Source organism: Erinaceus europaeus, chromosome 15 (genome assembly GCF_950295315.1).
Source record: "Erinaceus europaeus chromosome 15, mEriEur2.1, whole genome shotgun sequence".
NCBI lineage: Eukaryota > Metazoa > Chordata > Mammalia > Eulipotyphla > Erinaceidae > Erinaceus > Erinaceus europaeus.
Window position 1 is genome coordinate 32,712,610 of NC_080176.1, and position 22,090 is coordinate 32,734,699.

A 22,090-nucleotide genomic window follows, 5' to 3' on the forward strand; every position below is an offset into this window, starting at 1 on the left:
GTTTGGAGGGTTCAAAGAAAATAAGACCTATTAGCTCAGCTATTTTCAGCTTTCAATTCTATAATTACCTCATGGTAGCTAGTATTTTCCTTGAGAGCCTCATCTGTTGTTTCCCTACTTCTGATAGCTTTTTCCTCAATAGCTGTCCTCATTTTTGTGATTAATGGTTCAATTATTGTTTCCTTATGTATAGTTGCTTCTGACTTATTTGGAGTTTCTTCTGGGCTCCTGTCCTGATTTATTGTGGTAGCAGTTTTATTTGTTCTTGATTTAACCATGTTTTTTTAAACGTTTTTTTTAATATTTATTTTATTTATTTATTCCCTTTTGTTGCCCTTGTTGTTTTATTGTTGTAGTTATTATTGTTGTTATCGTTGTTGGATAGGACAGAGAGAAATGGAGAGAGGAGGGGAAGACAGAGAGTAGGAGAGAAAGATAGACACCTGCAGACCTGCTTCACTGCCTGTGAAGCGACTCCCCTGCAGATGGGGAGCCGGGGTTCGAACCGGGATCCTTATGCTGGTCCTTGTGCTTTGCGCCACCTGCGCTTAACCCACTGCGCTACAGCCTGACTCCCTTAACCATGTTTTTTAATTGATGTGGTTTGTATTTTCTGTCCTGTTGTTCTTCAGTTGCTGTGTTGTGTGAGTACAAGCCACACTAAAGTAAAATCTTTTCACAAATGAAGTCACAAACCTCAGAAGGTACAAAAGCAACTGACGCAAAGATTGATGCAGTTTAACCAAAAACAGTTAGCCAAGCAACACTCAAAAAAACAAAAAGAAGAAAGAAAAATAAAAGAAAAAAGACAAAGCAAGAATAGACAATTACAGAAATCAACTGTCAACTATGAATTCTAGAAATAGTGCACAGAGAAAGGAAAGGAGAAGAGAGAGACACACACAGAGAAAGAGTCCACACTGAGTCAGACTTCTTCCACAAAGAAGTGCCAGTGAACACAGAAAGAAAATGGAAAAAAAAAAGCAGTGAAAGGAAAGAAATTTTTTGGATCAGCTAGCAGGAGAGAAAAAGGAAAGTGGAAAAGAGAGAAGCAATTTCCTCCTACAATGGATAGCACACCCAGTCACATATCAATGGGAAAAGCAACAACAGTTAATTTTGGTCAACCTGGAGATGAGGGAATAGAGACAAGTGCAGTTAATAATAAAAATAATACTAAAAATAAAATAAAATAGAATTAAAAAACTGTAACAGTGCACAGCTTAGACCACTCCAGATTGGCTGCACACAGCCTGGTCCCCTTCCTAAATGAAGCAAAAACAAACAATTACAAGATTCAACTATCAAACAAACTCAAGAGGTATATGAAGGAAGACAGGTAATCTAACCCAGGCAAGGCTGAAACCCTGATTGGTCAGGTATTCTGTCACTCAGGTAGAGCTCCAGCCTCTTCAAAAAGAAAAAAAAAAAAAAAAAAAAAACCTTTGCTTGGGGTAATATCCTCCCTTTTTTGGATGACACTCCTGCTGAGCCATGAATCTTGATAAAGAAATTAGCTCAACAGGAAGTCTGCCAGGAGCAGCCAGTATGTGTGTGGGGGGAGGGATTGGTGGTGATGGGGAATAGTGCAGAAAGAAATAGCTCAGCTGAAACTTCCGGCCTTTGTCCTTTTCAGCCTCTGTTTGCCAGCCCAAGAATGGATTATAGGACTCTTCTTTGGTGCCACCCTGACTATTTCCTGCTCTCCCCATCCAGCACTGGCCCAAAAATCCTACCCTCACCCTATTCCCAGGTTGAAAGCAGCTTTCTTGCAGAGCTGACTCCAGGTGTTGTCTCCAAGCCAAGCTGCCATCTTGGCTCCGCCCTAGCCATATTTTTTTAATTGATATGTTTTGTAAATTTTTGCCTTGGCTATTTACATTCATGTTAAGCCCCACTAAACCAAAGGCCTTTTACAACTGAGGTCACAAACCTCAGCAAATACAAAAACAACAAAAGTGATAATATAGTTCAACTAAAGCCTATAAGCTACAAAAACTCTCCCCACCAAAAACAAAACAAATCGTAGAGAAGGAAAAGATAGAAGAAAGAAAAAAAACAAAACAAAACAAAAAAAAAGAAAACATACAAGCAAACAAAAAAACCACTACTATCACAATAGAGAGCATAACCCATCATCAGTAAATGCAATGCACCACCAACAAAGGCTAATTTTAGTCAAAGTGATAAGAAGGGGAAATAAATTAACAGCTATGAAGAGACAATCAAACTAGAAAGAGAATGAAAGAAAGAAGAAAGAAAAGGAAAGAAAATTGGAAAAAAAAAATAGAGAAAACTGAGAGAAAGAAAAAAAAAGAAGGGAAACAGGCATCTAAAGACCAGTCTACTATTTTACTATTCCAAATGAGCTAATCTCACTGTCCCAGAAGAGGCACAAGATTGGTCAAGGAAGTTGACCAATAAGAGAGAGTTCCAGCCCTCTTGAGGGGATAAAAGGAAGAAGAAGAAAAAAAAAACACTTCCTTCTGATGACTGCCTACTGAGCTCAGAATCCTGAGAATGAGGCCATCTCCACAGGAGGTCCCCCTTTGTCTGTAACTTTTTCCCTTACCCCTCTGGAGTGAGGAAGGTAGAGGTGGGGGTCAGTAGAGAGGTGTAATTGTAAATCACACAGTAACTCACACAGCTCTGTGGCTCAGGATCTGGTATGTTGTTGTCCTTTCTGTAGCCCGTTCTAGCCTTTATGTGATCTGTGGCTTTCCCCCTTTGTTCTGCTTTGACCTCTTCTGTATACTTCCTCAACCACTGGCCTGGAAATCCTGCCCTCAATCTATATACCCAGGAAATCCTCTTTGCAGAGAGAAAGTCAGATGTCATCATGACATCATCTTGACTCTTCCCTCCAGCATCCATGTTACAATGTGCAAGGACCCAGGTTTGCAAAAGTTTTGCAAGTTTGCAAAAGTTTTGCAAGTGGCAAATCAGTGCTGCAGGTGTCTCTCTGTCTCTTTATCTCTCTATCTCCCTTTCAATTTCTGGATGTTTCGATCCAATAAATAAAGATAATTTAAAAAATAGATTGTAAACTCCAGCTTGCTTAAATTTCATTTGCATTTCATAACATTTTCCCCCTCTTTTTTCTTTATTTATTTGATAGAGACAGCTAGATATTGAGAGTGGTGGGGCAGACAGAGTAAGAGAGAGATACCTGAAGACCTGCTAAACCCCTGTTGTAGCTTTCTCCCGCAGGTGGGGGCTTAAACCTGGGTTCGTTGTAATATATGCACTCAATTTAGCGCACCACCACCCAGCCCCACATTTCATACCTTTTTTAAGAATGACTTTTTTTCTGTCACTATACAAAGAGCTCTATTTGATGTTCTCTCCTAGTAGCATAGTAGCAAAGGGAGACAGATACCCTGGGCCCCAGGATTTTCTGTCTTGCCCACATTATTGGTGGCCCATTCTACTTAGGAAACAAGCTACTTTTCCTTGATTTTCACATTTGCATTCATCTCTGTTAGCTGGAAAGTTGTTGTTTTTTTGAATATATATTTTGATTGGTTTGTTCTTATTAGATAGAGACAGAGGGAATCAATAGTCAAGAGGATGATAGAGAGGGAAAGAAGTAGAGAAACTTTCAGCACTAATTCACCACTCATGAAGCTTTCCTTCTACAGATGGAGACCAGAGCTTGAACCCAGGTCCTTGTACATGGTGACATGTGTGCTATGCTCTACCTGGTACACCACCTAGCTGGAAAGTCTTATCAGAATGTAACTTAATTTTCTTTTGACTTCATTATAAAAGAAAGATGTACATATGCATTATGCCCTATTGCAAATACATGCTGCTGCCTTTTCACAAGTAGAAAGAAAAATTGGGTCCCCAGTTTTTCTGATCAGAAATTTGGAGGCCAGATCATACTACCTTGTGTGTCATTTATTAAGCATACATGTGCAGCAATATGATGGGAAGTAAAAGTCCACTTTGGGAAATAACATAACAGTGGTAACAAGAGATTTTCATGCTTGAGACTCTGAAGTTGCAGGTTTAGTTCCCTGTATTGCCACAAGACAGAACTGAGTAGTGGTCTGGTAAAAATAAATATATAAACAGATAAATAAATAAAGCAAAATTCTATATTGCTACCACTCAATGTAAAAATCAGAACAAAGCAGCTTCCCTTCTACTCACATTTGTCAAACTCAGAAGTCAACTCCCATTGGCCTCCAAATGACTCAAATGGGTCAAGGACTTTGTTCTTAGAAGCTTGGATGCTGCCTTCATTATTTTGTGCTTTAACCTTTGGGGGGATTTTAGCTGGACTCTTGTCCTGGTTCATTTCTCCAATATTTCTTCTTGTTGGTTTAACCATTTTATATATTATGAGTTCCCTCTCTCAGTACTTTTGAAATTACTGATCACTATTGCCTAGATTGACTTGTGTCTAAGTAAGGTAATTAAAGGGTTCACAGTTGTAGAAATTGACAGTTGTTTCAATAGTATTTTAATCCCTGAGTTGGAGCTCAGAGGCTGAAAAGCCTCTTTTGTTCTTTTTCTTCCCTGTAGTCTATGGGAGCCTGAGGGCTTTTAAACTATAATTAGGCTTCTTAGCTTAATCACTGACTCATGACCAAGAGATAAAGCATGTTGGGGCAGAGATAATCCAGTAGTTATGCAAAGAGACTTTCACAGCCCACCACTAGGCCACCAAGGTATAGGTCTTCTTCTGAGTTTCCTGGTCAGATTCTGAGGGCAGTAGCAATGGAGACTCAGAGTTGCACTTGGTGAGTCTCAGGGGAGTCCTCTCCTCCCTTCAGCCGTCCCCTTGTTGGTGAAACAGACTGGAGGTGGTGTCTCAACTGGTAAACTGTCAGACTGTTACCAGCCACTTAATCTCTCCCTAGGCTCCTCTACATCCAGGAAGCACACGTGTTTGCACTCACCAGTGATTTGTTGGGTTCCTGAAGTCATTCTAGTCCTGTCTTGTTGTGGTCCCAGGTGGTCTCCTTTGGTATTCCTAGAAGCCTCCAGAAGTTCTTAGAAGTTTGATGTGAATCAGTCATTGTACCAGCTCTTCTTGTGTTTGTCTGTTTGTCTCTTCATACCAGGATTAGCAGCAGGATTCCTCTTATGTTTATTTTTGTTAAATTCAGAACAGTGCCTGGAACTTATCAGGTTCTCCATAGACATGTATTAAAGTTACTTTTAATAATTAATAAAGCAAGGAGAAAAACTGATAGGGATGGGGGAGACAGAGAGAAAGGCACCTACAGTGCTGATTTACTGCTTATGAAGTTGTCCCTCTGCAGGTGGGGATCAGAGGAGTGAACCTGGGCTCTTGCACATGGACCACTGCTTAGCCCCACAAATATGTATTACATTTCTCAATAATAAATTTGATTGTACAAACATTGGAAAGAAAATATTGTGACCTTGGATTCTGAAATCACTACAGGAAATGAGTTCATCACAAAACTGGAATGCTTATGACATGTTAAGAGCTCTTAGAAATCTATAGTAAGGGGCACAAGGACTCAGGTGGCAACTTTCACAAGCAATAAAACAGTGCTTCAGATGTCTCCCTTTTCTATCTCCACCTTCCCTCTCAATTTCTCTGTCTCCATCCAAAATAATTAAATAAAAATTTTTAAAGCAATAAAAAAGAAAAAGGAAGAAATGAAAAAAAAATTATGATAAAGCCACTTGGAATCCCAGCAGATAATTCTCAAAAAGGTAAATAATTGCTAACCATAAAACATTTAAATTTACTATTAAGTATAAATATACTAAAGCAACATATCAGCTTTCATATCTCAAAACAGTAATTCCTTTTATCATCTGCAATTTTATTGTATCCTTTATTCAGAAAGCTTTGTTAGATTTCATTAAATACATTTCATCATACTGCATATATATATATTTATATATATATGAAATATAAAAGCAAAATACACTAAAAAGTTCTAAAATTTGATCAATTGACAGTTTAACACTTTCTATTTATTTTATTTTTATCCAGAAGTCTGGATTTTTTCATATTTGAAAGCATTGGCAACAAGGAGTTTAATGAAATATACACAAATAAATTCACTTCTTGTTATTTATCAAAAGGAAATAAAATTATTATTTTGAAGAGAAAAAATAAAAATTAATAAAATAAAATATACACAAAATAACTATCATGGTGCTGGGCTTATAAGCTGGTTCTACATTTGATATCTTGTTTTGAACTTTGTGCACAAATGTTTAACCCATCACTTCTCCCATCCCTTTCTATAAATTCTTGGCACCTTGGCTTTAATAGGATGCCCACTATTGTTTATAGGATATTTTCCCAAGTCAGTGTTCTCCTCTCTCCCTAGGTTTACTGAGAGATAATTGACACGTAATATTGTATGTTATGTTGATTTGATATGCATATATATTGTAAAATGATTTATGTTACAGCATTAACTAACAACTTCAACTCATGATTCATCAACTAATTACTATTTCTTTTTTGTGATGAGAATACTTAAGATTTAAATTTCTTAGCAACTTTCAAGTAATAACACAATCACCACATTATAAAATAGATACTCAGAAATCATCTATTTATTTATTTGCTGCTGGGACTCATACCTGCGCAGCTCCACTGTTCCTGGAGGCCATTTTTTTTTCCTTTTTTAAATATTTATTTTTATTTATTCCCTTTTGTTGCCCTTGTTGCTTTATTGTTGTAGTTATTATTGTTGTTGTTATTGATGTCATCGCTGTTGAATAGGACAGAGAGAAATGTAGAGATATGGGGAAGATAGAGAGGGAGAGAGAAAGATAGACACCTGCAGACCTGCTTCACTGCTTGTGAAGCAACACCCCTGCAGGTTGGGAGCTGGGGACTTGAACTTGGATCCTTATGCCAGCCCTTGTGTTTTAAGCTAACTATGCTTAAACCACTGCACTACCACCCAACTCCCCCTTTTTTGTTTTTTACAGAGATTGAGAAAGAAATAGGGGCCAAGGCATATGAGAATGGTGACTGTACAGCAGCAATTACATGAAATTACAGAAATGAACTCTGATGTTTTCCTCCCTACAGCTTCGTAACAATAAGGCAAAAGATGTGTGTTTGGACCAGGGACCACTGGAGAACCACACAGCAATACTGTATCCATGTCATGGCTGGGGACCACAGGTAGGAGCCTGTATCTGAGCAGAAGAGTCCACAAGGGATATGTGAGGCTTTGGTGACTTCTACAATCCCCTGCTTTATACTTGTTATTTGACTTGAGATTTTAACATTTTATCAAATTCCAAATGTCAGTGCCTATTGCCTGAAAGCCTGTGTTCACGAGTCTGGTACTGTTGAGAGGAAAAAGAAATTTATTCAAGTGCTAGCAATCTGAGAAGATGGCAGACTCATATTTTGCTCTTAGACTGGGACTTTAAGGGGGTTGTGGGAATAGAAAAGGAGGAAGAACTTGAGCATAATGTAGCTTCTGGTGAAGGTAAAGCAATAAAGGTCTTTCTGACACCAGTGTTCAGTGTATCATGGCTGGAAAAAGGAGCAGAAAGGTGGATCAGGGAAGAGAGTAGCTCCCAAACATGGAAAAAGTGTATAAATATTGTTGACTGTCAACCCCATTGATTTGGTGTGATCTTGGGCCCATATTCAGCTTAGGAGCCTATGTGGCCTCTGCATCCCTGTAGATCTGAGCTCACATTCTGTAGTCATGAGTAGGAACATTCCAAGCTTCCCTAATTTCAGAACCCATCTTCCTCAGGTGGAAGATAGAGTATGTTGTCCACCCTCCCTTTGGAAGATGGAACATTCTCTACCGTGGTTGATCCATTTTGAGGGCAAGGTCCTATGGAGCCCCCAGAGGGGTCTATTAACATAGTAGTTCCTGTAGAGATGACCAGTAATAATGGAGAGTGGGATTTATTCTAGGTCTAGGCCCATATTATCTGTTTGGGAATATCAGGACTCCCTGACTAGGGCCTCAGCTTATGGTGACTACAGAGTCATCATTCAAGTATGCCAGTCTCTTGTCCTTATTCAGCTTTTGTAGTCCTTACTTTGATAAGGTCAGCTTTGGAGAGACTGAGGGAAGTGTAATAGGAGGTAGTTGAGGAGGTTATCTACTTCTAAGTAGACACTATTTCATTTGGAACTTTATGCTGTCTTTTACATATGCATGTCTTTCTACTTGTTTGCTGCATATACTGACTCACTGTAGATTATTGTGCATTTTTGCTTTCATTTTCATCTAATTTTCATTTTTTCCCTAATTTATGGATACATGTAAACATGTGCCATACCTCATGGGACCTGGTCTATATCTAGGTTTTGGTTCTCTGTTAGGAAGTGAACCATCTGTAATGGAATTAGAGAATACTATGAAAGGAAAAGTCTCACCAGAGTAATGAACACAGTCTGAAGTGTCCAGCTGTCATAAATTCCGGAGACTGGAGGAACCCGCCCTTCTCTGGACCTGAAGGGAGAGTTAGGGGTCAACCCTCTCGGATCTCATGGAAACAATGGCCTGGACTTTTCCGGGACAGTGGGCCCATTCTCCAGTACTCTTCCAACTCCATCTTCTCTCCTTTATCAGTCTTTTCACTTCCATCATGCCCACCGGAGTTGAAGCCCACTTAGTCATGTGGTTCTCTTGCAGTTCAGATGGTTCCTCAGGAAAGTCCCAGTTCCTGAGATTCCAGAGCAGTTTTGCCCAATGTGGACTCATCTTCATCATGGGCCTTCATCCCTCTTCTTCCCCATTAATTGTACACCATCATGAGGATCGATGTGCACTTAGCTTGTCTGCCTCACTTCTGGGCTCTAGGTTTGTGGGCATCCGATTGCCTTTGGTCTGCTCTGGCCTCTCCTGTTTGTTTGGCTGACATATTTCATCCAGCTTCACATAAATGCCTTCTGTTCTAAGACCCTTTTCCAACCTCATTCTACTGGATTTGGTCTCTCCTGTTCTGAGTGTAAGAACATATCAATGTTCTCCATAGGGTTATTTCACATTTTTCTGTAATTTCCTTTTTTCTGTTTTACTCTGTGAATAAATCGTGTAATTGTTGGGCTGCTGAAATAGCTAATTGGATAATATACTATTTTCCATGTGCATGACCCAGGCTCAACCCCAGTTCTCATCACACTGAAGGTAGTTTCAGTGTTTTATTTACACTCTTCTCTTGCCTCTTTATCTCTATCAAAATTTGTGCTTCTTGAAAGCAGGTACTGTGTCTATCATGTACTAGGCACTCTTCTAGATCTATGAGTAAAAACAAGCAGGCTGAGAAGACAGCATAATGATTATTCAAAATATTTTCATGCCTGAGGCTCCGAGGTACTGAGTTTAAACCCCAAGACTACCATAAACCATAGCTGAACAGTGCTGTGGCCTTTCTCTATCTCTATTTTTCTCCTTTATCTTTCACTAATTAATACAATATTTAGAAACAAAGAAGATTTCTACCGTCATGTTTGTCACATTCTAGTGGAGTACAGCAATATCAATCATGTAAATAAGCAAGCTACATAGTCTATTAGAATACAGTATGTGCTTGCAGAGAAATTAAGCAGTGGAAGAGATAAGGAGTCAGTGATGGAAGTGAAATTTAAATAAACCAATAAAAGACTGACCAGAATTAGTAAGAAGTAAAAACTTAAAAGAGATGAGCTACTGAGGAAATAGAAACCAAGGTGGCTGAATGGAGAGAGTCTGGTTCCCTCCTCTTGCATCAACAGACAAGTCACAGTTCATGGGGGAAATCCACATAGAAATGAACTTTCTACAGCAAGAGATTACAGATCAATTTTCAGGCAATAGGGAACATAGAGAGATGGTCTCCCAAATGGGGTGGGAGGAGACTCCTTCTGTTTGATAGCAAAGTATAATCAGGAAGAAATTTATGAGATATGAAAGTCTGATGAGTGAGTCAGAGCATATTAACCACCTGACACCAGAATTCTGTGTCTGCAACTTTGCAACAGGGAGAAATACAGAATTCTAGTGGTGGTTATTGTACGGACTTGTACCCACCTTATCCTATAATCATGTTGATAATTCAATCTTTAAATAATGGTAAATTAAAAACTAGACTGGATGGGAAGCATGGAAGTTGCCTTGCTACCAACAATTTCCATAGCATCCTGAAGGCATATTGGAATTTTTTTTTCTCCAAACTAATGGACTCTGATGTTGGATGCAGGGAAGACTGCTCCCTTGCTAACTCACAGATTCTGTTTCCAGCCAGCCCCTTTACTTCCTGGACTGAGCCTTTAGATGCATTTCATATTTGAGTTCTCTTCTGAAAACTTGGTACCTTGAACTTCTGGTGACTACCCAGGTTGAAACACACACTCTTTGGCCCAAGAAAGTCCTCTTAGAGAGTCAAACATAATGAGAATCCAGAGGAAATTGTCTGCACTGGTCAGCACTTTAAGAAACATCTAAATTCAACAACCTTTGCAAACCTTCTAAAAAGGGTGACAAAACTATGGTCCTAAGGATATTCACCAAAAACAAGAACTGTTGCAGGCACAGAATTCTGGTGTCAGGTGACAAAAAGGTGACAAAAACTTGTCTCTGGTGTCAGGTAACAAAAGGTTGACAAAATTCTGGTGTCAGGTGACAAAACTATGGTCCTAAGGATACTCACCAAAAACAAAGACTGATGCAAAGTTGCAGGCACAGAATTCTGGTGTCAGGTGGTTCTGACTCCCCATTCTTATTGATTTCTGGCTGTCTCTATCCAATAAGTAAATGATGATTTAAAAAATGGGAGGGGGGCTTAACTTTGAGCAATATGGGAAAATTCTGTGGATTTAGAACAGAGCAGTGGCATGACCTGACTCTGATTTAAAGCCACCTCATTTGAATTAATACAGTATTTATGGGTGTAAACTGATCTAAACTAGGAAATCATTGTGTAACAAGCTGAGGGGTGAAGGTGTTTTGGAACTGGGAGGATGTCAGTCTAACAACTTGAGAGAGATGACCCAGGAAACAAGCTGGTGGTGGCAAGGCGGTTCAAATCTTTATTCATCTGAGTGCCCCAGAGTTGGATGGTAGCACAGTGGGTTAAACACACATGGTGCAAAGTAACTGACAGGGAAGCAAAAACTGAGGTCTACCTCTCCCCATCTCAGCCTTAGCAAGAGAGAGTCTGACAGGCAGATTCGTTTCCTCAGTTCCCCATTTTTCAATGGGAAAAGCCTCACCATGCTCAACCTGGTTCTCACAGTATTCCCAGCAGGAGAAAGCCATATAAGTGAAGACCAGATGCAAGTTGATACTGGATTGAATATGATGGGTCAGAGGAAAAAGATAAAACAAGATGGTGCCAAAGTGTTTGGTCTAAGCCACTGGAAGGATGGAGTTGCCTTTACCAACACAGAACAGATGTAGGATGAAGTGCAGGGACACAGGGAAGGGTGAGGTTTGATCAGGTAAATTTGAGATGTCTAGGGGACTGGGCAATAGCGCAGTGGGTTAAGTGTATATGGCATAAAGTGCAAGGATTGGCACAAGGATCCTGGTTTGAGTCCCTGGTTCCCCCCCTGCAGGGAGGTCACCTCACAAGCCATGAAGCAGGTCTGCAGGTGTCTATGTTTTCCCCCTTTTCTCAGTTTCTCTCTGTCCTATTCAACAATGACAACAACAGCAATGACAGCAATAACAATGAGATACAACAAAGACAACAAAAAGGGAAAAAATGGAGCAGTGTATTTGTAGTACTAAGTGTATTTAGTAGGCACTAAGACACAGCAATAGCCCTGGAGGCAAGAAAAAAAATTTTGAGATGTTTATTAGACATCCAAACAATAGGATGCAGCTGTACAAATGTGGAATTAAAGGAAATGGGAAATGTTTAGCTTGGAGGTAGACATTTGATGCTAATTAATTACAGTGATGCTGTTAGCCAAATTAGCATGTAGATGCCACTGGAAGATCTGTAAGTTGCAGACTCTATAAGAGAGGAGTGGAGGGAGTGGAGGTTGTTTTGGTGGCACCTAATACAGCCTCTGGCCTCTGAGCCACAGCCAGTGCTCAGTAGAAAGAATAGGGAAAAGCAAATGAAGTAGATAGTTGTGGATCTAGTTGACCTTAAGTAGAGCAATATCAAGCGTGTGTGTGTGTGTGTGTGTGTGTGTGTGTGTGTGTGTGTGTGTGTGTGTGTGTGTGTGTATGTGTTGGGCGTAGGAGTCAAGTTGCAAGACTGAGAAGTGAGAGGACAAAATTAGGAGTAACTATAGCTGTGACTATAGAAACACATTCTGGACATAGAGACCTAGCTATTAGATTGTAGAAATTGATAAGAGGTACATGTGGGTGGCTTGAGAAAAAGACAGGGAATTGAAGTAAGACTCGTGAGTCAAAGGAAATTCTAGGACATGTGATCCCTATTGCCCCAGAAACTTGAAATGAGATGACTAGGTGCCAGAGAGGGATGGAAGGGGCAGAGTTGAGGTCTAGGAAAACTGATGCCAGAAGGCTCTAGAAGTAAATCCCAAGAGACTTTTAGAGGGCAGGAACCAGAGATCCTAAGTGAGAGTATGGGTTGGAGTCAGTAGAAGGTGGTAGAAAGGCATTGTGAAGGCTCTAGGGCCAGACCGTGGGAGGAATTTAGGCTCTAGCACCCATCATTGTCCGTTGGGGCCCTGTCATCCTTTCAGACACAAACCCAGGCCTTGACCCCACTGCCTTAGCAGCAGAGCTTTTGCATATGCTCTTGTATTCTCTATGTGAGGAACTACCTTGCCCCAGAACACAAGATCCTACCAGCCCCTTCTCACCTCTGCCACTGCCCCATGCCTGCTTGACTGGGGACTGGCACCTGGTCTTTGTGAGACCTAGCAGCCTGAGTTTCTCTCTTTCCATGCCCTAACAGACCCAGAAAGGAGAGCCTCTAACTTCCAGTGGCATTTAGCTCCACTCTTTAAACATCTGGGTCACAGATATACTCATTTAATTAATGTTCTTAGCACTACTCGTTTGCCTAATGGATAATAGATTGATTCATAATTCCAATAAGCAGCTTTGTATATACTTTCCTGGGAACATAAAGGCAATTTGCTGTCATTCATCACTTTGATTTGGCAAATAGGCATATCTTCAGGGAGGCATTGTTTAGGGGGAGGGGTGGGAGAGGCCTTTGGATTTTCCTACCAGTTTGCATCTGAAAATTACTCTGATTTGGTACTAATTTTGGTTTAAAGCATGTTTAAATGTCTCTCAAGGGCACTTAATAAGTCACTGGATTTAGAGGGGGAGCAGGTGGCTCCCTTTTGAGGTACAGAGCTATCTCTAGAGATGAGAACTCCTGTGGGACATCTGACCCTTGAAGGAAAGATTAAGGTAGCAGAGCTATGTTACAGGCTGGAGAGGCCTGGTCTCTGAGACATGTGACAACCAGGTGGCCAGATATCTTCACATACATTTCCTCATCTTTAAATGGAACCTACTTCATAGGATTATTGTCACAATTGCGGTGCTTAAGAACAAGGGAGAGTTTGTCTTCATACATGCCAATAGTGTTGTAGTTTTGCTTTATTAGATCACCTCTCCTGCCTCTGTTATCCCACAGTAAGTATGCTGGTGCCTCAGTTGCACTCACATCCTGTATTCCCAGGAGCCTGTACTGAGACTGGACACACAGTGGACTCTTCCAGACTTGCTTGTGGATTTTAAATAACTAGACGTGGGGGCTGTGGTTTCTAACTGATGGCTTTTGTCATACTTAAAATGTGCTCATCCACAAATGTGTTTTGAAAAAGTAGTCTCTGTGTATTTTATTTTTCTTCTAGCAAGGAATGAATTGCATTAGACATAGTCCCTGCTCCTAAGGGATGTCATTGACAGGTGAATAAAATAATGTGCATTTTTTCAACAAAGCACAGATTACTGCATCCTTTTAGAAATATTTTGAAAGTATTTATATTTTGCATAGATCAGAGAAATTGAGATGGGAGGTGAAAATAGGGAAGGAGGGAGAGAGAAAGAGAGATTGAGAGAGAGAGAGAGAGATGCAGCACTTGTGAAACTTCCCTCTTGCAGATGGGAACAGGGACTTTACCCCATTGTAACATGAGCATGCTACTTGGTGTGCCTCGTACCATCCTCTAATGTGCATTTATTTTTGCTCACTAGTCTACAGACCCACCTGCACTGTTCCACAATTACTGTCAAGCTTAGCTGATCTTGCCTGAATTCATTCATGTCAGTTACCAGGCCAGTGAGAGATGCTGGTCTAGGATGGCCTTCACTTTTGTCTAGTAGTTGCTTGGCTTTGGACTGGACCATGTATCTCATCCTCCAGCATCCAGCCTCACTTACCACCAACATGGTAAAAATATACACAGTAGAGATCCAATCTAGGAGTATCTTCTCTTTCATTACATTCTGTTGCCTATAATCATAAGGTCAACAAATACTTAAGAGATGGGGGGAAATTATGGAATTGACTGGAAAGCTTTTGTATAGAAGACAGAGTGATCACAGTCTCTTAGCACTTGTAGTATATGAAACATCAGGCAAATACCAAGATTGTGTGACCCATTTAAGATGTTCTCACTTTTTCATTCTAATGTTACAATAATGTTACAACATAATGTCAATAATCAGTAAAGTTTCTGGGGCCGGGTGATGACACATCTGGTAGAGTACACTTGTTACAATGTGTAAGGATCTAATAAGGATCCCCCACTTGCAGGGGGGAAGCATTGGGAGTAGTGAAGCAGTGCTGCAAGTGTCTGTCTCTCTTCATCTCTATCTTCCCCTACCCCCTCTATTTCTGACTATCTCTATCCAATAAATAAAGATAATTAAAAAATAAAATAATCACTAAGGTTGTATAATTTTAATTATCATTTCAATAATAACACAACAATAATCTTGTTAGTGTTGCAATCACTACACTATACATATATTTTGTTCAGTTCTGATTATTTCCTTGGGAGGCATTTCTTTTCACATGAAAAATTTTTTTAAATTTTTTATTTAAGAAAGGATTAATGAACAAAAAAATAAGGTAGGAGGGGTACAACTCCACACAATTCCCACCACCCAATCTCCATAACCCACCCCCTCCCATGATAGCATTCCCATTCTCTAGCCTTCTGGGAGCATGGACCCAGGGTCGTTGAGGGTTGCAGAACGTAGAAGGTCTGGCTTCTGTAATTGCTTCCCCACTGAACATGGGCGTTGACTGGTCAGTCCATACTCCCAGTCTGCCTCTCTCTTTCCCTAGTAAGGTGTGTCTCTGGGAAGCTGAGCTCCAGGACACATTGGTGGGGTCTTCAATCCAGGGAAGCCTGGCCAGCATCCTGGTGGCATCTGGAACCTGGTGATTGAAAAGAGAGTTAACATACGAAGCCAAACAATTTGTTGAGCAATCATGGATCCCAAGCTTGGAATAGTGGAGAGGAAGTGTTAGGGAGGTACCCACTGCAAACTCTAGTGTACTTCTGCTTTCAGGTATATATTTTGCAGTAGTTTATGGATACGTGTGCACATAAGCTTTCTCTCACAGAAACTGGTGTATATCTAGGTTATGGGACTTTGTTAGAAAGTGAACTACCTGAGATGAAATTAGAGTGTACTATTAAAGGAAAGGTCTCACCCGAGTAATGAAGCTGAAGGGTTGTCATTCCACACGTGAAGTCTCTGGACACAGTCTGAGGTGAAGCATGTTGAGGTGGCAATCGTTGCGTTGGTTAGGTTGTGATCGGCGGATGTAATATTATTTGGTTTGGATTGGGAGATGCATACGGGAAAGTGGGCCCTATCCAAGGGTTCCAGGACCGGGGGAAGTAGGGGCTCTATAGTGGAGATGTGAGGATCCTGCTGTCTTAGGGTTCAAAAAGACAATCGATAGTTAATGTTATCATCACATTGGTAATTGGGTTAACTTTGAAAAGTCCTTTTGTTAGGGTTTGCTGTACAGTACCCAGTATCTTGCATATAGCTGTGCTATTGGATGCTTCTAATCTACTTGGTCTAGGCTTTTGAGAGAGTCCGCATATCAAATACACAGCCTATATATTAAAAGGATTCAGTTTGTGTTTTGAGAAACTTTGAGACATACAATTGATTTTCCCCCTCTCATATTAATTAACTACTGATTTATATGCCTACATTTTGCTAGGAGTGTGCATAAACACCATTCCCACCACCAAAGGACTGTGACACATCCCTCCTGCCCACTCCCACCCCCCACTGACCCAGGAAGCTGCCTGTCTACCCCTCACCACTGGGTTTTTACTTTGGTGCCCTACTTACAATTTGATCAGGTCCTGCTTTTAGTTTCCCTTTCAGATCTTCTTAATCAACTTCTGTTGATGAGTGGGATCATCCCATACTCATCTTTATCTTTCTGACTTAGTTCACTTAACATAATTCCTTCTATCTCTGTCCAAGATGGGTCAGAGAAGGTGGGTTCATTGTTTTTGATAGCTGTGTAGTATTCCATTGTGTATACCACAGCTTTCTCATCCACTCATCTGTTGTTGGGAACCTGGGTTGCTTCCAGGTTTTAGCTATTATGAATTGTGCTGCTATGAACATAGGAGTACACACCTCTTTTTGGTTGGGTGTTATGGAGTCCTTGGGGTATAACCCCAGGAGAGGAATTACTGGATCATATGGAAGGTCCATGTCTAGCCTTCTGAGAGTTTTCCAGACTGCTCTCCACAGAGGCTGTACCAATTTACATTCCCACCAGCAATGTAAAAGGGTTCCTCTGTCCCCACAACCTCTCCAGCATTTGTTGCTGCTGTCCTTTTTGATGTATGCCATTCTTACAGGAGTGAGGTGGTATCTTAGTGTTGTCTTAATTTGCATTTCTCTGACAATCAGTGACCTAGAGCAGTTTTTCATATGTTTGTTAGCCTTTTGGATCTCCTCTGAGGTGAATGTTTTGTTTCTCTGCCCATTTTTGGATGGGGTCATTTGCTTTTTTGGTGCTAAGTTTGCTGAGCTCTTTATATATTTTGGTGATTAGTTTCTTGTCTGATGTCTGGCATGTGAAGATCTTCTCCCATTCTGTGAGGGGTCTCTCTGTTTGTTTAATAGTTTCTTTGGATGTGCAGAAGCTTTTCAATTTGATGTAGTCCCATTGGTTTGTTTCTGCTTTGGTCTTCCTTGCAATTGGGTTTGATTCATCAAAGATGTCCTTGAGGTGTATGTGGGAAAGTGTTTTACCAATGTTTCCCTCTAAGTATTTGATTGTTTCTGGTCTGACATCTAGGTCTTTGATCCATTTGCAGTTGATTTTTGTTTCTGGTGAGATAAAGTGGTTCAATTTCATTCTTCTGCATGTTTCAACCCAGTTTTCCCAGCACCATTTATTGAAGAGAGCCTCCTTTTTCCATTTAATCCTTTGGGCCCCCTTATCAAAGATTAGATGCCCATAGGTGTTGGGATTTACTTCTGGGCTTTCAATTCTGTTCCACTGGTCTGTGTGCCTATTTTTGTTCCAGTACCATGCTGTTTTGATGATGATGGCTCTATAATATAGTTTAAGGTCTGGGAGTGTGATGCCTCCATTTCTGTTTCTTTTCCTCAAAATGGTTTTGGCAACTCTAGGTGTTTTCAGGTTCCAGATAAATGATTGTAGTGTTTGTTCTATTCTCTTAAAGAAGCCTGGTGGAACTTTGATGGGTATTGCATTAAATTTGTATATGGCTCTGGGGAGAATATTCATTTTGATGATATTTATTCTTCCAATCCATGAGCATGGGATATCTTTCCATTTCTTGGTATCAGTTTCTATTTCCTTGAGTAGCGACTCATAGTTTTCAGCATACAAGTCTTTCACTTCTTTGGTCAACTTTATTCCTAGGTATTTGATTGATTTTGCTGAAACAGTAAATGGGAGTGATTTCTGGATGTCTTCTTCAGATTTAGTGTTTGCATAAAGAAATGCCACTGATTTTTGTACATTGATTTTGTAGCCTGATACCTTTATATATTTATATATTGCCTAATAACTTCCAGTAATTTTCTACTGGATTCTTAGGTCTTTCTATGTATACTATCATATCATCTGCAAATAGTGAGAGCTTGACTTCTTCCCTTCCAATCTGTATTCCTTTCATTTCTTTCTCTTGCCTGATTGCTATGGCAAGAACTTCCAATACTATGTTGAAGAGTAACGGTGACAGTGGACACCCCTGTCTAGTCCCTGATCTGAGGGGGAATGCTTTCAGCTTCTGTCCATTGAGTATGATGTTGGCTATAGGTTTTCTATATATAGACTCCACTATCTTGAGGAATTTCCCATCTATTCCCATTTTTTGTAGAGTTTTGAGCATGAATGGGTGTTGGATTTTGTCAAAGGCTTTCTCTGCATCTATTGAGATAATCATGTGGTTTTTGGCTTTGCTTTTATTGATGTGATGAATGACATTGATTGACTTATGGATGTTGAACCAGCCTTGCATTCCTGGGATGAATCCCACTTGGTCATGATGAACAATCTTTTTGATGTGTTGCTGTATCCGGTTGGCCAAGATCTTGTTAAATATTTTGGCATCTATGTTCATCAGAGATATTGGTCTGCAGTTTTCTTTTTATGTTCTGTCCCTATCAGCTTTTGGTATCAGAGTGATGTTGGCTTCATAAAAGGTGGAAGGGAGTATTCCTGTTTCTTCAATTTTATGGAATAGCTTAAGAAGTATGGGTATGAACTGTTTCCTGAAAGTTTTGTAGAATTCGTTTGTGAAGCCATCTGGTCCCGGACTTTTGTTGTTGGGGAGATTCTTAATAACGGTTTCAATTTCTTTGTCTGTGATTGGTGCAATTAGATTTTGTAGTTCTTCTTGGTTCAGTTTTGGAAGTGCATAGGTTTCTAGGAATTGTTCCATTTCTTCCAGATTCTCTAGCTTGGTGGCATATAGTTCTTTATAGAAGTTTCGCAGGATTCTGGATTTCTGTGGTGTCAGTTGTGATATCTCCTGCATCGTTTACAATTCTATTAATTTGAGTCTTCTCTCTTTTTTGTTTGGTGAGTCTGGCTAGGGGTTTGTCAATTTTGTTTAATCTTTCAAAGAACCAACATTTGGCTTCATTGATCTTTTGTATGGTTCTTTTATTTTCAATGTTGTTTATTTCTGCTCTAACTTTAGTGATTTCTGTCCTTCTGGTTGCTTTAGGGTTCCTTTGTTCCTCTTCCTCTAAGTCCTTGAGGTGTGCAGTAAGGTCGTTCATTTGAGCTTCTTCTTGGTGTTTAATATGTGATTGTATGGCTATAAGTTTCCCTCTCAGAACTGCTTTAGCTGTGTCCCAAATATTTTGATAGGTTGTGTCTTCATTTTCATTAGTTTCCAGGAACATTTGAATTTTCTGCTTGAGTGAGTCTCTGACCCAGTGGTTCTTAAGGAGCATGTTGTTTAGTTTCCAAATTCTGTGTCTTTTAATAATTTTCCGTTTGTTGTTAAATGTTAGTTTTACTCCACTGTGGTCTGAGAAGATACTTGGGATGATTTCAATGCTCTTGAATTTATTGATGCTGTTTTTGTGGCCTAACATGTGGTCTATCCTTGAGTATGTGCTATGTGGATTTGAAAAGAAGGTGTATTCCAGTTTTTGGGGGTGGAGGAGTCTGAAAATGTCCAAGAGGTCTAGTCTGTCGATCTCTTCATTCAATTCTCTTGTATCTTTATTGGTTCTCTGCTTTGTTGATCTGTCTAAGTGTGAGAGTGGGGTATTGAAGTCTCCCACTATTATTGTATTACTATTGATGTATTTTTGAAATTCTTTCAGTAGATGCTTTCAGTAGATACATTTATTTAGATGGTCCCTCGTTGGGTGCATAGATGTTAATAATTGTTAAGTCTTCTTGGCTGATTGATCCTCTAATCATTATGTAATGTCCTTGCCTATCTTTTATTACTTTATTTAATTTAAAATCTATCGTATCTGAGATGAGAATGGCTGTTCCTGCCCTTTTTTGTGGACCGTAGCCTGTATGATAGTTTTCCATCCTTTCACGTTAAGTCTGTGTTTATCTTGTTGTGACAGATGGGATTCTTGCAAGCAGCATATGGTTGGGTTATGTTTTCTGATCCATCCCCCCACCCTGTGCCTTTTGATGGGAGAGTTTAAGCCATTGACATTTATTGATATTATGGATTTAATGTATTGTAGTCCCATTGTTCTAAAAAACAATTTGTTTGCTCTGATATATTGCAAGTATTATAGTGATGTTCTTGTTTATAAGAGGTCTTTTAGTACCTCTTTCAGGGCCGGCTTGGTGATGGTTGCCTCCTTTAACTGTTGTTTGTCTAAGAAGGGTTTGATCCCTCCCTCTAGTTTGAATGAAAGTCTAGCAGGATATATTATCCTTGGTTGAAACCCTTTTTCATTCAGGGCTCGATAGATATCTTGCCACTCCCTTCTGGCTTTTAGAGTTTGAGTGGAGAAGTCTGCAGATAATCTTATGGGTTTTCCCTTGTATGTGACTTTTTGTTTCTCTCTTGCAGCCTTTAGGATCCTTTCTTTAACCTTACTTCTTCTCATTGTGACTATGATGTGTCTTGGTGTCTTCAGGTCTGGGTTGATTCTGTTTGGTACTCTCTGGGCCTCTTCAACCTTGATATCCTTTCTGTTATTCAGGTCTGGGAAGTTTTCTTGTATTATTTCCTCTAGAATGTTTGCTTCCCCTTCTTCTCTTCCTCTGGCAGGCCAATTATACGAATGTTACTTCTTTTGAGATCATCCCATATGTCTCTGTTGTTGTTTTCAGTGTCTCTCAATCTCTTTTTAAGCTCTTTCACCTCTTTCTTTGTTTTTTCTAACTCATCCTCTGTCTGACTAATTCTGTTTTCTGCTTCTGTTAGTCTGCTTTCCCTTGCCTCAGCTTCTTTCTTCATTACAGCTATTTCAGCTTTCAGTTCTCTAATTGCCTCAAGATAATCAGTATTTTCCTCGGGGGTCTCTACTGTTGTTTCCCTAATACTGCCCTTCCTTTCCTCCAATGTTGTTTTCATTTCTGTGATTAATAAGTTTATTATTGCTTGCATACTTTTCTTATCTATGGTTACTTCTGGCTGATTTGTAGTTTCTTCTGGGCTCTTGTCTTCATTCATTGGAGTAGCAGTTTTATTTGTTTTTGATCTACCCATTTTTTTATTTATGTGTTTTTTTAAATCCTCAGTTGTTGTGTCTTGAGTACAAGTAACACTGTACTAAATACCTTTATGACAATTGCACTCACCAACCTCAGTAATTACAGTAGCAACTGAAGTAAGTATTGAAGTAGTTTAATCGTTACCAGTTAGCCAAACAATTTCTCCAGTCCGTGAAAAAATAGTAACCAAATCCCAGTGAAGAAAGGAAAAGAAAGAGAGGATAGCAAGAATAGACAGTTATGCAAATCTACTATCCACCATATATTCTAGGGGTAACAAGAGGGGAAAGGGAACTAGAGCAGAGATACACACATAGAGAGTCCACTCTGCATCAGATTTCTTCCCCAAAGTAATTCACAAATTCAAAAAGGCAAAGAAGAAGGAAGAAGTGTATGACACGATTAAAAAAAAAAAAAAAGAAAAAAAAGAGTTGTAATTAAAGAGCAGTGCAAGGAAATTCCCAAATGTGTATCAGTGAATTCAAAAAAGCACCCTGTTTGGTGGTGTGGGGTATCCTGCTAGGAGCTGGTCCCCAGGGACTGCTTATGGCGGGGGGGGGGGGAGGGGGGGAGGAGGTATGCTTGAAAATTAAAAGCAAGAAAAAAGAATTTTTTCCCCTACTCTAATTCTTTACCCAAATTAAGTTATAGTCATCTCCTTGTCACCGCTATGACCCCTTATTGGCTGGCCTGCTAAAGGCAGAAAATCCTATTGTTTCCTTGGGATGTGTTCAGAGCTCAGTGGCTAGCAGCTTCTCAGTCCACCATCTTCCGGGAACCCCCCCCTCCAGACTTTTTTAAAGGATTTCTCGAAAATGAAAACTAGCTCCAAGTCCTTTGATCTAATGAAAGCTATACTTAAAAAGTCTTTGGATCCGCCCTCAGGGTCGTGGTGTTCCCTGGAGACTCCCAAGAGGAAGCCCCCGAGCTACAGTGCTCCTTCCGGGTCCTCTGCCGGCCGCCCAGCAGCGCTCTGCAACCAGCGGAGGAGCCGCCTTCC

At 40.0% G+C, this 22,090-nt stretch overlaps 1 protein-coding gene across 3 annotated transcripts in view; it reads left to right on the top strand.

Annotated features, from left to right (window-relative positions):
* Window positions 1-22,090, top strand: part of GALNT17 (polypeptide N-acetylgalactosaminyltransferase 17) — a 518,762-nt gene that overhangs the window by 491,124 nt on the left and 5,548 nt on the right. For all 3 annotated transcript variants that reach the window (XM_060173552.1, XM_007523650.3, XM_060173553.1), the window contains one exon: window positions 7,046-7,141. In XM_060173552.1, the coding sequence (XP_060029535.1) occupies window positions 7,046-7,141 (96 nt within the window). The remainder of the gene's footprint in view (window positions 1-7,045; window positions 7,142-22,090) is intronic.